This window comes from Hippocampus zosterae, chromosome 11 (genome assembly GCF_025434085.1).
Source record: "Hippocampus zosterae strain Florida chromosome 11, ASM2543408v3, whole genome shotgun sequence".
NCBI classification, from domain to species: Eukaryota; Metazoa; Chordata; class Actinopteri; order Syngnathiformes; family Syngnathidae; genus Hippocampus; species Hippocampus zosterae.
In genome coordinates, this window is record NC_067461.1 from 21,796,426 (window position 1) to 21,813,555 (window position 17,130).

Here is a 17,130-nt window from a genome sequence, read left to right on the forward strand (position 1 = left end):
TTGGAATGTGGGAGGAAACCGGAATACCTGGAGAAAACCCATGCAGGCCCGGGGAGAACATGTAAACTCCACACAGGGAGGCCGGAGCTAGAATTGAACCCTGTACCTCCGCACTGTGAGGTCGACACCCTTACTGTGATCTAAAGACTAATATCCCTTCGCGGCTGAAGGCAGAAGCTGCTGTGTATGTAGGCGGTAGTTACACCTCAACATTCATCATCATCCAATCACATGTTGCTGTTGTCTTTGCGACGTTCAAAAATAATTTCATTTTTGTCAAGTTAAAATAAAATCTGTTTAAAGTTTGTATTTTATTTATTAAAATGTAGCATCATTTTTAATTGAGAATGAACAGTTGATGTCGGTGTAATTCCGTCATATAGCTGTCCCCACATTTCACGAGTGTCAGTTCCACCTACATCCAATACATTATTCCAATCACAGGTGCCAGAAGTGGCCACCTTGAATAAATGCAGAAACTTGTGCCGCGCTGACAGACACATTGAACTTTTCCCGAAGACGTAAATAAAGTGCTAAACAATCAGAATGGCCCTTAAAAAAGGGAAACTGCTCAAGGTAGTGTTGTTGGAAACACTTGCCATACAGGAGCAGAAAGATGCGTGTTCTTCCTTGTGGTTTGTAACCAGACTATGTATGTGGTGATATTGTGATTTTTATCAGACATACAAATGGGAAAGCACCCACTGGTGAAAGTGCGAGCAAAACATTATTTAAAAAAAATGATCGAGAGAAATTTGTAGCAAATTCATCTTTTAAATGAAAATGTGATTCATTTATTTTTTTAACAGAAAATGGCACGTTTCCTATTATTGGTATGCCATAATCAACCAATGAATGACTTTGACATACTGTAGACATAACACTTGAATCAGATTTTCTCTCTGTGTGTCTCTCTCTCTCTCGATAGACACATGCATGTTTACAAAATCATATGTTGCAGAGATTTGTTTTGAGTCATTGACAAAAACAGATCAGGTGGTCAAAAATGCCGACTTTGAGATTTTTCCCCAAAGCACCCTCTGTTTTTTAATTGCCCGGCAGCTGAAAGTTTAAAACTGTAGTTGAATTGGATGAAAATAACTGATTAATAAACAGTGCATCATTAGCCAATGTGTTTTTCGTTGAAAGGATCTCAGGCCTGAGGATTTCACGGCAACGGTCGTTTCCGGTAGTGTGTTGTTTCTGTGGGATCATTTGTACGGTACCGAAAAATCGTTTCCCATACAAATCACCGCTCACTAGATCAAATCGCTCCTGTGTGATCGAGATTTTACTGTGCCTGTATGTGTGTATGTGGTGTAGTGTGTGAGTGTTTTTCTTCTCATCTCCGCTCGTGTTTTTTTTTTTCCCGTGGTGGGGGGCCAAACGGATAACGTTATGTGCGCATTCGGGTTGCTATTTTAGTCTGCACGCTGAGAAAGCGCGCGGATGACTCCGTGAGATGGCGGCAAAAAACAAAAGAAAGGTGTATTACTTATGAGATTTAAGAACTGGGAATTCCAGTCAGATTTTTCATTCGAATCATCCGAAGAAGGGCTTATCACTCAGCTCACGTGTGATGTATTCACAAAACACGAAAGAGAAATACGACGGGAGGCACGATTCCGAGTCAAGCACCTGAAGTTAGTCATTATATCTAATGGCTAATAGATATGAAACAGTCTTAGTTATTCTATAAGTTACTAGTTGTAAACATGGTAAGTTTATGAATAAAACATTAATCACAAGGTGTAGTAATACAAATGTGAACTGTCGGTAGAACTAACAATGACCTGTGGTAGGTTCTTTGGTCAAATTGATAGTAGATTACACAGTGCATCGCCTTGGGGTTGCAATGAGGACGTCAAGCAATGTCAATACTATAAGTCTAAATATAAGCTATCCTTTATTTATTTGTCCCACACTGGGGAAATTTACAGTCTACAGCAGCAAGATTGTGGGTAGAAAGACGAAAAACAAAGTGTTTGCATTCACAAAATAAATGTTACAGTTTCAATGTACACCATTCAATTAAGTGCAATATAAATATAGATAGGTGGCTGTGCTATTTACAATTGTTTTTCACATCATTTTATTTTTTATTCAGCAGCCTGACAGCAGTCGGTAGAAACCTAAGAAAAGATCGTAAACGCATAAAATCACCTAAGAAATGTATTTAAAGTCCATATCTGAACCATTACGACCAAATCAATGCACCATTTGAACTAGAAATAAATCAAAAAACGGTTATAAATTCAATTTCAGCCGAGCAACATCACCACAGGAGCACAGTACACAAATCACTTCAATCTCCAAAACAAACCCAAATAAAAAAGTTGTGCTCTTTTCTACCACTCATGGTGTGTTCACTTCTCAATTTTTATTTTTTATTTTCATAATGAGATCGACTAGATCGATTATAAATAAAATACTTTTGCCACCAAAACAAAAAAGTATACAACAATTTGTGCCGCAATGTGTTTCGTCATTTCCCTTCCCCAGATCATCTAGATCACAGGTGTCAAAGTCGAAACCCCATGTACTTATGTGGCCCGTGAAAGCAATTGACGCGCATCAAATGCCATAAACCCTGCTAAAATCTGTACCGAAATGCCCAAATTCTATATGAATAATGTCGAGATTTTGTGATAATTTTGTTACCTGTTAAAACACTCAACCAAACAATAATCGAACAAAATATGACTGGCTTCAGAATTGGCACAATTCATCCATATACAATTAATAAAATATAACCATTTAATCAAATTTCACCGTCGTACCGGCCCACCGAAGGAAGGTGTAACCCCAAAGCGGCCTCAAAGATGAGTTTGACACCCCTGGTCTAGATCTATTCGCAAAATGTAGTTTATTAAAAAAATACACCCCCATTCACATGTGCTAAAGGAGAGCACAAATACCATATAAAAAAGGAGAACAGTCGATCATGTGTTAGTGTGATCATATAACAGGAAATGACATGCCACCACTGATATTCTAGCATGTCGACAGAAACACACCCTAAATGAGTGCAAAGGTGTCTTGAAACTTCTTCCGCCGGTCGTTTGATGTTCCCAGTAACTAAAATACTGTGCCCATCGCGTCACCGGACTTCGCTCACCTTCCTCAGTGGATGTTTCTGTCGAGATGACCTTTTACAATGTCCATCAAACGGTGTGGTCATCAACACTTCAAAGAAACACAATGTTTGTTTTTCATGTTTCGAATCGGAGCCATGTCCGCTGGAACCTGCTGTGGAAAAGCACAATCGTCCTACAGCAATCTCAATTCATTTTTTTCTAAACATTCTCACATATTGTCAACCGAATCAGCTTAATTTCCTCGTTCACAATTTTGTAGAAATTATCAATAATATATATAGTCTCCCAAACAATATTTCGAACAAAGAAGAAAACACCATTCTCGTAATATTAACATATAAGTCAATTCAATTTCAATTCAATTTCTTTAATCGAATTTTAACCATATACTTTCAGACTTGCTACCAATCCTGCAGATTGTGGATGGCAGGAGCAATAGTGTCTCAAATAAAATGTGAAACATGCATTCCATTTTATCAATTTTCGACCCATTTTGGAAAAGCCTCAACCAAACCCCCTCATTAATTCAACGAAAACCATCTACATTATCTGAAATGGAGATGTAGTTCAAAATGTACCGTATTCCAACATTGGTTAAAACCATAGGTTGTATCATGTTTCCGAACCAGAGACACCATTCCCCCTGCCAATGCGTGAAATAATCCATGACACAAAAAAGAAGTTTGGGTTCACTGCCCAATTTGTTGCCGCATATAAAACAGAAGTGAACTGAACCCAAAACGTTATCATGTTGCTGTTAGTCAGCAAGTCCCCCCTAAAAAAAAAGAAATCGCTGCCGTGTGAGCCGCGTAACTATCACAACATGATACAAAAACGAACATAAACAAGCATAAGCGTTCTTCTTTGCAAGCAAAATCAAACTATACTGACAGGCAGAAGCATTCTTCATTGCGAGCATAAAATGACGACACGAGAATCAACCGAATAATACGTGAATGTATGATTACTAAACAATAATAAATCCAACACCTTCCTTAAATGATATAAGAAAAGCAAATGTCCCTGGCGAATGTTTCTAATCCACATATAGTTAATTTTTAGATCCAGCATCTCTGTCTTTCACTTGGCCATTTCTTCTTTTCCTGAAGTATTTATGCCCTACAGCGGGGTCAGCAACACACGTTCCAGAGCCGCAGACTTCTCTTTAGCGCCGCCTAGTGGCTCCCTGGAGCTTTTTAACAAGTTTGAAAATGGAAAAAGATGGGGTCGTGAAAATATAATTTTTGTTTGTACAGTCATGCCTAGGTTTTCGTCCATAATCCGTTCCAGAAGGCTGTTCGAAAACCGAAACCACGCTCTTAAAAAAAAAAGTTTATTTAACACGTCTGCTCATAGTGGAAAGCGACACGGGGAAGCATAACTTCCTCGTCTACCCGAGGAAGCATCATTTCCTCGTGTAAGGAAAGTGAGAGGAGTCAAGTGGTGCATTCAAGTGCGCTCAGTTTGTCCGAGAACCGAAATGTGTTCGTCTTCCGAGGTATAAAAAAACTCGAAATTTTTGGTTGAAAACAGAATTGGTCAAAAACCGAGGTTTGATGATATATAGTTTCTATAGGAGGACAAACATTCTTAACACTTTCCAATGCTGTTAAAATATGTCAAATATTACATTTCAACATATCTGTCAATGAAGATTTGTGTTATATATATATATATATATATATATATATATATTATATAGGTACCTATCAAGCATTCAAATTTTATTTTATATATTTTTTCATATTTGATACAGCGTATATTTATTTGTTTCACTTCACTATATCGATGGTATTTCTGAAGCTTGTTTGTACCTCAGATTTTGGCTCACAGCACAAAGCAAATAATGAGATCAAGCTCTTGAGTTCAATTTCATTAAGTGCAGTTGCCACTTTCGATATACTGATGAGCATTGTCAACGTACACTTTAGCATAACCGCCAAATAAGCCCAGCCTATAGCACAACAGTTGTTCTCGCTGAGTTTTTGTTTGAGCCCGTTTTAAGTAATTTCCCAATTAATCTTCAAAAACATAGAAAGCAATGTTTTAACATGTTATTTATTTGTTTATTTCTAACACAATCAAGTCATGACCTGTGTGGTTCAGTTGGTCCATTTTAGGTCTCCATACTTTTCAAGAAAATTTTGACATGTAAATCCTGTAAAAGCAATTGTAAATGTACATTATGTAGGTTTGTGCACAATCACATAGTGTTATTGAAAAGGGTGTTTCATTATACAGACTCTTAGATGTCCTGATGCAGGAGTCTCGCCTCTATCTTATCTTCGAGTTCCTGTCCATGGACCTCAAGAAATACCTGGACTCCATCCCTTCTGGCCAGTACATGGAACCGATGCTCGTCAAGGTACCATGACCCTTTGAATTGGTCAGTAATTTCCATTGTTCAATGAGTCAAGGCGAGTTTCTGACATTTGAAAAATCGAGAACTGGATATAGATTCAGATTTCCAAAATGCATTCAATTCATAAGGCCCGATTCGATTAATTATTCATGATTTACTTTGTTTGCTTTTTCAATTCAGCGAAGGATACTATGAAAAACATATTTTTTCACATACTTTCACTTTTATTTGGAAGACATCCTAAGAAGAAACAATGCTGCAAACAGTAAAAACTGTTAAGAACCACTGCTCTATGTTAATGTGTAGTTTCAGTTTGGTTTGTTTGTTGAACATAAAACATATACAGTAATAATTTGACAGAAAATATGGTAAAAAGGAAAGAGAAATCAGTCATCATTCAACACAGTTATTATGTTCAAGGGCGTAGGAAGAAGTAAAGGACTTATCTAGTCCTACCCCGTGTTAGGTGTTTATATCTAATAAATCATTTTTATATCAATCAGAAAAGAAAAGTCTCAATGAATGCTCATACTTTACCCACAACCGTAATATTTTTACGACTTTTGGTTTGTTTCGGGATTTTATACATACACACCCTGGCACTATTGTGTCAATTTTCTCTTGTATTCATAATGGATATTCCAATACCTTTCTCTATTTATCAATCAGCATGTATTGTATTGTATTGTAACTTAGTTCTGATTTATCATTATATTTAATGTTTAGAATTTATCATTTTAACTCTGATTGATGTAGGTTATTTGTGCTATTTTTTTGAATTTATTTTTGAACTCGGCAAGCGATTTACTCATTTTCAGGTCCGTTTCGAAATTATTCCACAGATTAACACCTTTGATAGATACACTTCTTTGCTTGATGTTTGTTCTCGTTTTGAGTTTTTTGAATAAGTTGGTACCTCTTAAATCATAGCCGCTTTCTCGAATTTCGAAAAACGTTTAAATGTTTTGGCAGAGCAGATTATTGTGTGCTTTGTACATTAATTGGGCGATTTTAAAGTCAACCAGGTCATAAAATTTCATCGTATTTAATTTGATAAATAGTGGATTTGTGGGTTCGTCTTTGTGTTTAATCCATAGAGGACTTATTTTCTGACATGTTACAGACCAACATAGTAACTGAATCATAATTTGTTTAAGATATCCTTTATTTGTCCCACACTGGGGAAATTTACAGCCTCCTGTAGAAAGAAGAAAGAAGAAAAAAACATTTAATTGCCTGTTATGTTTTTTTGAAGCAATATTCTGTTTTAGAATAGTAACTAGATCTAAATTTAATATTTTTGAAATGTGATTAATAAATTTTGTAAAAACTTAACTGATTAATTGATTACCGGTACTTAAAATAATCCATAGCTGTAGCTCAAAAAACATACATTTTACACCGAATCCACATAATTGGTATTTAATTACATTATTTAAAAAATAGTTGAATGGAGGTCGCATGGTGGATGATTGATTGGTTAGCACATCTCCCACACAGTGCAATTTTAAGTTAAACAATAACTCATTTCTTTTGAAAATTAATTAGTTGGCGATTCATTTATTATTTTTGACACCCTCGATTTACACTTGTGCTTACTTTGTGGTAAATCTTGGCCTATTTAGTTGGGGAAAAATGATAAAGTACTGCCAGATCTTGAAAAAACAATTAATTGAAATTGGCTAATTTCGCATGGCACACTTCATGATCTTTCATGACAAAGTGATTAGATATCACTGCAGATTATATTACTTGACAACAAGTTGAGTGTTCTTATCAGTAAGCTTGTATACTGTATTTCTTCGTGCCATTGTTCATACATGTTAATAACATCAAACACCTTAAATTTTTATATTCTTCTTGTCATTGCCTCTTTAGAGCTACCTCTACCAGATCTTAGAGGGCATATATTTCTGTCATTGTCGGCGAGTCCTCCATCGGGACCTGAAGCCCCAGAACCTTTTGATTGACAACAAGGGAGTCATCAAACTGGCTGACTTTGGACTGGCTCGCGCCTTTGGTGTTCCTGTCAGGGTCTATACCCATGAGGTAAGACGCCATTTCAGTTTACACTGCTCTGACAATAATTATTCAAAGCCAGCAGCACATTGAATGACAGGAGTAAACGAGATGGAACAGGACAATCGCAAAATACAGATAGTGGCTCGGGATGCACTGATATTAGTTTCTGATGGTGTGATAACTGAGCGAAAATATTATCAAAGTATTAAAAATGCAAATCCTAAATGTTTTTTCTTGAAATCCACTGATTTTAAATGTAATTTTATTATTAATTTTAAGTCTAATGGAGAATATTTAGTGCAGCATTTTCTGGATTAAAAGTCACTCCAGAGTATAAATTGCAATGGAGTAGAAGTCAGATTTTTGGGGGAAATTTATTTGATAAAATCCAACACCAAGAACAGACATGTCATCCATCCATCCATCCATCCATCCATCATCTACCGCTTATCCGGGGCCGGGTCGCGGGGGCAACAGCTTTAGCAGGAAAGCCCAGACTTCCCTCTCCCTAGCTACTTCTTCCAGCTCTCCCCGGGGGATCCCGAGTCGTTCCCAGGCAAGCTGGGTGACATAGTCTCTCCAGCGTGTCCTGGGTCTTCCTCGGGGTCTCCTCCCGGTGGGACATGACCGGAACACCTCACCGGGGAGGCGCTCAGGAGGCATCCGAATCAGATGCCCAAGCCACCTCATCTGGCTCCTCTCGATGTGGAGGAGAAGCGGCTCGACTCCGAGCCCCTCCCGGATGACCGAGCTTCTCACCTTATCTCTAAGGGAGAGCCCGGACACCCTGCGGAGAAAACTCATTTCGGCCGCTTGTATCCGGGATCTCGTTCTTTCGGTCATGACCCATAGCTCGTGACCATAGGTGAGGGTTGGGACGTAGATCGACCGGTAAATTGAGAGCTTTGTCCTTTGGCTCAGCTCCTTCTTCACCACGACAGACCGATACAACGTCCGCATCACAGCAGACGCTGCACCGATCCGCCTGTCGATCTCCCGCTCCCTTCTGCCCCCACTCGTGAACAAGACCCCAAGATACTTGAACTCCTCCACTTGGGGTAAGATCTCCTCCCCGACCCGGAGGGGGCACTCCACCCTTTTCCGACTGAGGACCATGGTTTCAGATTTGGAGGTGCTGATTTTCATCCCAACCGCTTCACACTCGGTTGCGAAACCCTCCAGTGAGAGTTGGAGAGCCCCGTTTGAAGGAGCCAACAGCACCACATCATCTGCAAAAAGCAGGGATGTAATACTGAGGCCCCCAAAACGGACCCCCTCAACGCTTCGGCTGCGCCTAGAAATTCTGTCCATAAAGGTTATGAACAGAATCGGCGACAAAGGGCAGCCTTGGCGGAGTCCTACCCCCACTGGAAACGATTCCGACTTACTGCCGGCAATGCGAACCAAACTCTGACATCGGTGGTATAGTGACCGAACAGCCCGTATCAGGGGGTTCGGTACCCCATACCCACGAAGCACCCCCCACAGAACTCCCCGAGGGACACGGTCAAACGCCTTCTCCAAGTCCACAAAACACATGTAGACTGGTTGGGCGAATTCCCACATACCCTCAAGGACCCTGCTAAGGGTGTAGAGTTGGTCCACTGTTCCACGGCCGGGACGAAAACCACACTGCTCCTCCTCAATCTGAGGCTCGACTTCCTGACGGACCCTCCTCTCCAGCACCCCTGAATAGACCTTACCAGGGAGGCTGAGGAGTGTGATCCCTCTGTAGTTGGAACACACCCTCCGGTCCCCCTTTTTAAAAAGAGGGACTACCACCCCGGTCTGCCAATCCAGAGGCACTCTCCCTGTTGACCACGCGATGTTGCAGAGGCGTGTCAACCAGGACAGCCCCACAACATCCAGAGCCTTGAGGAACTCCGGGCGGATCTCATCCACCCCTGGGGCCTTGCCACCGAGGAGCTTTTTAACCACATCGGTGACTTCAGCCACAGAGATAGGAGAGCCCACCTCAGAGTCCCCAGGCTCTGCTTCCTCCAAGGAAGGCGTGTTGGTGGAGTTGAGGAGGTCTTCGAAGTACTCTGCCCACCGGTTCACAACGTCCCGAGTCGAAGTCAGCAGCGCCCCATCCCCACTGTACACAGTGTTAGTGGTGCACTGCTTCCCCCTCCTGAGACGTCGGATGGTGGACCAGAATTTCCTCGAAGCCGTCCGGAAGTCGGCTTCCATGGCCTCACCGAACTCCTCCCACGCACGGGTTTTTGCCTCGGCGACCACCGAAGCTGTGTTCCGCTTGGCCTGTCGATACCCGTCAGCTGCCTCTGGGGTACCACAGGCCATAAAGGCTCGATAGGACTCCTTCTTCAGCTTGACGGCATCCCTTACTGCTGGTGTCCACCAGCGAGTACGGGGATTGCCGCCACGACAGGCACCAACCACCTTACGGCCACAACTCAGATTGGCCGCCTCTACAATAGAGGCACGGAACATGGTCCACTCGGACTCAATGTCCCCCACCTCCCCCGGAACATGGGAAAAGCTCTGTTGGAGGTGGGAGTTGAAACTCCTTCTGACAGGGGATTCCGCCAGACGCTCCCAACAAACCCTCACTGTACGTTTGGGTCTGCCAGGACGGACCGGCATCTTCCCCCACCATCGGAGCCTACTCACCACGAGGTGGTGAACAGTTGACAGCTCCGCCCCTCTCTTCACACGAGTGTCCAGAACATGCGGCCGCAACTCCGATGATACAACTACAAAGTCGATCATCGAACTGCGGCCTAGGGTGTCCTGGTGCCAAGTGCACATATGGACACCCTTATGTTTGAACAAGGTGTTCGTTATGGACAATCCGTGACGAGCACAGAAGTCCAATAACGAAACACCACTCGGGTTCAGATCGGGGGGGCCGTTCCTCCCAATCACGCCCCTCCAGGTATCACTGTCATTGCCCACGTGAGCATTGAAGTCCCCCAGCAGAACAATGGAGTCCCCAGTAGGAGTACTCTCCAGCACACCCTCCAAGGACTCCAAAAAGGGTGGGTATGCTGAGCTGCTGTTTGGTGCATATGCACAAACAACAGTCAGGACCCGTCCACCCACCCGAAGGCGGAGGGAGGCAACCCTCTCGTCTACCGGTGTGAACCCCAATGTACAGGCACTGAGCCGGGCGGCAATGAGTATGCCCACACCTGCTCTGCGCCTCTCACCGTGAGCAACTCCAGAGTGGAAGAGAGTCCAACCCCTCTCGAGAGAACTGGTACCGGAACCCAGGCTGTGTGTGGAGGCAAGTCCGACTATATCCAGTCGGAAATTCTCTGCCTCACATACCAGCTCGGGCTCCTTCCCTGCCAGAGAGGTGACATTCCATGTCCCAAGAGCTAGCTTCTGCAGCCGAGGATCGGACCGCCAGGGTCCCCGCCTTTGGCTGCCGCCCAGCTCACATTGCACCCGACCCCTTTGGCCCCTCTCATGGGTGGTGAGCCCATGGGAAGGGGGACCCACGTTGCCTCTTCGGGCTGTGCCCGGCCGGGACCCATGGGTGTAAGCCCGGCCACCAGGCGCCTGCCAACGAGCCCCACCTCCAGGCCTGGCTCCAGAGGGGGGCCCCGGTGACCCGCGTCCGGGCAAGGGAAACTGAGATCCATTAATTTTACTCATCATAAGGGGTCTTTTGAGCCGTGCTTTGTCTGACCCCTCACCTAGAACCTGTTTGCCATGGGTGACCCTGCCAGGGGCATAAAGCCCCAGACAACTTAGCTTCTAGGATCATTGGAACACACAAACCCCTCCACCACGGTAAGGTGACGACTCACGGAGGGGCAGACATGTCATCTTGAAAGGCAATTTAAAATCAAATAAAAGAGAACAACAGGCTGAGTAAGTGTATGATATGCTAACGTTCCATGACGCATAAACAAGGAACTGAAGTGCCTGCTACGTTCACGGAAGACTCATGGTCGCTTTATCAATACAGGCTTGGAGCGCCCTCCTGCGGTTTTATGTGAAATGACATAAGATGAGATAAGATATCTTTTATTCGTCCCACACTGTGGGGACATTTACAGCCTCCAGCAGCAAGAATGTATGTTGAAAGAAGAAAGGTGAAAGAAAAAAATATATATTTAATATATATAATACATAATAATATTAATAATTTCACACACATGTAATTCGCTCCAGAGTAAAAGTCACCCCCCCCCAATCAAATTATATAAAAAAAACCTTGACTAATTGTCCATAAAATATGGTACATTAAGAAACGTAACCATGATAACTTAAAACAATTGAATACTTAGTAACAGTCTTTAAAAATCAGTATTCCTTCACACTGCCTGCTCGTGTTGTCCTTGAGTGCCATCTAGAACTCTCTGGCACCATGTTTTGCGCTATCATCAACATATCAGCAAAAAGGCATGTTTGCAGAATGTCTCCTCATCGTAGTTTCAGCAATTAATACACAAGAAAAGTTACTCGTTTGTGTAATTTTACACTTCATGGGTGGGCAGGCACACGTGGGAATCATCCATATGCATAAGAATGTAAATTTTTGTTATGCCTCCTCCAAAAAAATTATTCTACCTCAAATTGACTTCAAGTAACACAAATCCTCTCAAATGTCCTCTGAGATAAATGCAGCCTGATATCTTTCCAGGTTGTAACCCTTTGGTATCGGGCTCCCGAGGTTCTCCTGGGTTCCCCCCGATATTCAACTCCTGTTGACGTTTGGAGCGCTGCCACCATTTTTGCTGAGCTTGCCACAAAGAAGCCACTGTTCCAAGGAGACTCTGAAATAGACCAGCTCTTCAGAATCTTCAGGTAGTTTGTTTGAAATGCGAAGCTCCACCCAGAGCAAGGGATCTGCCGCCGATCGCGATTGGCCGATTTTTGTGAAAAAGTGTGTGATCGCCAATCAAAGCTTTTAATGGTCAATGGTTACCCGAAGTGGTCAATTGTTCATGGTCTTATTTTTGTTGTCTACCCATTTGCAGATACTGCAAAGAAAGTCAGATCCTGTTACAGAGAAATTTACTTAACTGTGTTCCTTTTTAAATAACACAAGTTTGTAATGCAAAATGTAAATGTTTCTATGTATAATTTAGCTTTCATCAGAACTGCTTAAATCAAAGCAGATTGAAACCTAAATTTAAATTTAAAAAAAGTGTAACAAATATGACCGCACACATTCAACTAATGGTAACACAGATGTATGAGAGTAGGATTAACACCCTTATATTTTAAATATATTTCCCCACACAATGTACTCTGGGAACCAAGTGGGTTGATATGAAATGTGGTGTGCTTGTATTCACGGAAGGTGGATAATTGGATTTATCCCACTCTGATTGTCCCTGTTCAGGCCTCAAAGTTGTCAAAGTGAATGTAATTAACGAAAATGGCTGATTTTGAGAAATTGTTTCTTTCATACCTTCCTTCATAATGTCCTTTATTTACATAAGAAATATCTTTAAAACATTTCATTAATTTCATCAAATCTCATGCAGAGAGATTACGGCACACAGTCGGTACAAATCAAATTGTGTAATGTCAATTTATTTCAAACAACTAAATTAATGCAACAGTAAATATACAGTAGATAAATGTGTATAATCTCCTAAATTATGTTTTGCCATTCACATTCTGTGTAGGCATGGAGAGTATTGCCACGTTCCACAGCGTCACAAACAAAACAATCAAGGATCCATGCTGTATATTGATAGCACAGGGTTTGGTGTTAACAAAAAAGTCATGAAAATCAGTTGAGAATTGAGCTATGGCTTAGTTTCAATGCACATGCCTTGCTTTTACCTTCTTTGGCGCATTACCATCTTTGTTACGCTACGTTTCGCTGTTGGAAACCTCTCAGAGTTTCACAATGGGTGGGAGTAGCTGTCTGGCCTTGTACCAGACATTCAAGTTTGGTCGCTATAGGAGTCTCAACAATCAGCCTTGTATTTATGTACTTATTCACGTTCACTTTTTAAGCGTAGCAGAGCGCAATGTCATGATTTCTTCTCAATGTTCAAATCATGCACGTCTTTGCATGGTTGCCACTCAGTGTTAAAGTAGAGAAACCACACTTGAAATCTGGTTGAATATTTACTATTCCTAAATATTACTTGAAGCACTTTTATTCTTTTCCTGCGACACCTTTTTATGAGGGCTACAGCAGCGACTGATGTAATGTCATTAATCTCAAAATTATTTGTTTTTGTAGAAATTATTATTCTCCGCAATGAATTGCATTTTTGAGGGACTAAAGATGAGCGCGCACTCGCCAAACGCACACGCGTTGGGCCTGGTGAAAAAAATTAAAATTGCCATACACAAGTACCAAAAAAGGATCTGTAGCGCCCCTACAGAGGTTTAACAGAGCCCCGTCCCACTAAGTTTGACCGATAGTTATGAAAAATTGGCGGCACGTGTAGCACCTGCAAGATGTACATTGCATTTATAGATTTACATGTAATTAATATCGGCACCATAAACCCCTGTTTGGAACACTCCTCCCCAGATCCATTAGCATTTTTGTTTGCAAGCAGGCGAAATGTAAGAATGGTTTTAAACAAATCAAATTTTCTCCTTTTTTGTGCTAAATCTAAATTTTTATAAATTTGTAAAAATTCTGAACAACATAAAAGATTTGCTATTACTTAGGAAAACAATGATAAACATATTTGCCTATTTTCCGATCTCATCGTCCAAACCAGGCATAATTCATTTTTCTTCACTGTTAATTTGAAATAATGTCCAACCTTTGAATAAATGATGGAAATTTTAATGATTAAAAAAAATCCAATTCACAGAAAAATCGACAGTTATGTTCAGACTGCATTACATGCACCCTAGTCTACCTTGTTTGTGAACAATCACCACAAATGTTATCCATGTTTCAAGTGGGATTAAATTAAAGTCAAATATAAAGTCAACTGTTATTTGAAACAAGTTTACAGATTCACAGACAGTTGTCAATCTCCCTCCCAAGAAGCCTGTTTCCCCTACCCGCGCAGCATTAACTAATATGGCTTATAAGTCGCATGTACGTGACCTGTCCATTTAGACAAGGGGTGGGCAATTGTATTTTGCATAGGGCCACATGAGAAACAGAAAATATTATGGAGGGCCGGATCAAAAGGGTGAACTAAATTCGCCATAATATTAATTGGATTTCTTTATTTAAAAAGCAGTATTTTGCATTTTTTGGCACGTTTTTCAGACTTTAAGAGTACATTATTCCGTCGTACCAAACGGGATTCGCTTGACTTGACGCAACTGTGGGCTTCCGTATGTCTCCACCTTCCTCCCTATGCTCTGCAACTACAAGTAACTGTGCCACCTGGCGTTTAAATGCCTGTCATTACAAGTCCAAATGAAATGAATGCAGTCATTGACATCAAACCTTAATTGTGTACCAACCTTTGGCGGGCCGGATCCGGCCCGCGGGCCGGAGTTTGCTCACCTCTGATTTAGACCATAGGTGTCAAACTCAGGTCCTGGAGGGCCGCTGTGCTGCATGTTTTCCAAGTCTCCCTGTTGCAACACACCTGATTCAAATTATCAGATCATCAGCAAGCTCTTCAGACGCCTGACATTGAACCTGATCATTTGAATCAGGTGTGTTGCAACAAGGAGACTTGGAAAACATGCAGGGCAGCGGCTCTCCAGGACCTGAGTTTGACACCTATGATTTAGACTGTGGCCGTATTGCAAAAAAATTGATACATATCTGATCTATGAGGCGGCAAAGGTTGGATTTGAAATTTCTTTTGAATTAAGCCGATCAGACTTTGAGAAAAAAATCACGAGCAGAAAAAATATGATTTACATCATGTTTGCCTACAGTGTGAACGTAGCCGAAATAATCGACAAGTGAATTTGATTATTAAAATAATCATTAGTGGCCTCTAGTCTTAAGCATGCATTTTATGAAAATAATTGATCGACTAATTTTCAAGTGCGGTTGGTTGTTTCAATTTCAAATTTCCTTTTAATACCTCTTGTCTATTGGTGTTTTTTGTTTGTTTGTTTTCAGGACTTTGGGAACGCCAGATAATGTTGTTTGGCCTGATGTGGAAAGCCTACCTGACTACAAAAGCACTTTTCCAAAATGGAAGCCTGGCAACCTTGCCTCCATGGTGAAAAACCTGGACAAGAATGGTCTGGACCTATTGAAAGTAAGGTTATTCATTTGTACATGTTATCAGGGGCTATTTTCCAAAACTCTATATATAGTCTAAATTCATTTGGCTTATTCAGAGATGAATTAAATGTCCCCAGAGAAATTGAACAAAATAGTTTGCTTTGTCTGAATGTGTTAAGCAGTAAGAGATACCGTAATTTCTAGAGGGTAACACACACCTGTGTATCTTGTGAATTCACAAATAACTCCGATGTGCTCCTGTCACAACACCAAACATTTGCAGTCATGGTCACAAGCGTGGTGGGGTGTAATACATGAAGGACTCTGTTGTTTCCCCCAAATGCTTCTCCCTTTTATATTGATGAAGTTGAAGAACAGCAGATCAGTCCTGATCTCTTGACGCAACATCCAGAGTCCAGCCAGTCCGAGACAGAGAATCGAATCAAATTGGGTGTACCAGGGCAAAAAGTTGAATTTAAGAAGCTGAGATTTAAGAGATACTGTATTTCAGCGGAGGAATGTTTGTTGTTACTATTAGAATGTGAGTTTCAATGTCTCCTATCGTACTTTGAAATGTAATCTCATAATAACTTTTTTAAAGTTATAAAAAAAACGTTTATGATGTACTCTACTATATGTACTATAATTGGGTCCATGACGTAATGAAGCTTTGTCAACATTTCCCCTAAATTGCATTTGCATGCAGTCAGCTGATAAGATATCCTTTATTTGTCCCGCAGTGGGGAAATTACAAATTACATGTAGCTCGACTGTATTATGTGATCAATACATCGATGCGTTTATAAGATCAATCATCCCAAAGCAGTTGACTCTTTCAGAAAGCAATAAAGTCAATGTGGCTTTCAGGCCGGGGGTGCGTGCGCCCGCCACAGACGGGTAACATTTTCTCTTCTCATTTACAGAAAATGTTGGCCTACAATCCTCCCAAACGGATCTCAACACGTGAGGCCTTGACTCATTGTTATTTTGATGATTTGGACAAGTCAACCCTACCATCAGCCAACATCAACAAAATCTAATGGCTCAGAACCCCAGTGAATATTTAATCTGTAAATACTTTTGTGTGACAGTGCTGAACCTTTTACAAGTGTTTGTCATCATTCTTTTCAATAAAGCAATACATCCTGTCGTCTCACAGAACCTGTTAGCCCAATGTAAAGTTCTGATATGTTTGTGGTTGGTGGATAAATTCAATAATTTCACCTCTGTCTGAACAATCTATCATTTTTGGACCAAAATCATGATTCTGGATTGTAATGAGCAACGCTGCATTAAAAAAAAATATTTATACATGACGGAAAAGTGGTTAGGACTGCACGACTGTCTGTTTTATGTTATGTGTTGTTTATTATTTATGTTAACTGTTTTGTTAAGCGCTTAGTTGCAGCTGCCGCTGTTGTAAAAGCGCTATATAAATCAGCATGTATTGTATTGTATTACCCTCAAAGATGAATGTACTATTAACTATTCTAAGGCGCGCGCAGACAAAAAAAATGAATTCCGAATTCCTTACCACTAGTTGG

The 17,130-nt window shown here is 41.2% G+C and overlaps 2 protein-coding genes across 3 annotated transcripts in view; one reads left to right on the forward strand and one right to left on the reverse strand.

Moving 5' to 3' along the window:
• Window positions 1-16,747, forward strand: part of cdk1 (cyclin-dependent kinase 1) — an 18,674-nt gene extending 1,927 nt beyond the window's left edge. The window contains exons 4-8 of the mRNA XM_052081158.1: window positions 5,340-5,463; window positions 7,339-7,509; window positions 12,101-12,264; window positions 15,479-15,620; window positions 16,510-16,747. Of these exons, the coding sequence (XP_051937118.1) occupies window positions 5,340-5,463; window positions 7,339-7,509; window positions 12,101-12,264; window positions 15,479-15,620; window positions 16,510-16,626 (718 nt within the window). The 3' untranslated portion in view covers window positions 16,627-16,747. The remainder of the gene's footprint in view (window positions 1-5,339; window positions 5,464-7,338; window positions 7,510-12,100; window positions 12,265-15,478; window positions 15,621-16,509) is intronic.
• The window catches only part of si:dkey-191g9.5 (rap1 GTPase-GDP dissociation stimulator 1), a 214,079-nt gene that overhangs the window by 89,547 nt on the left and 107,402 nt on the right, over window positions 1-17,130 (reverse strand). The window lies entirely within an intron of this gene.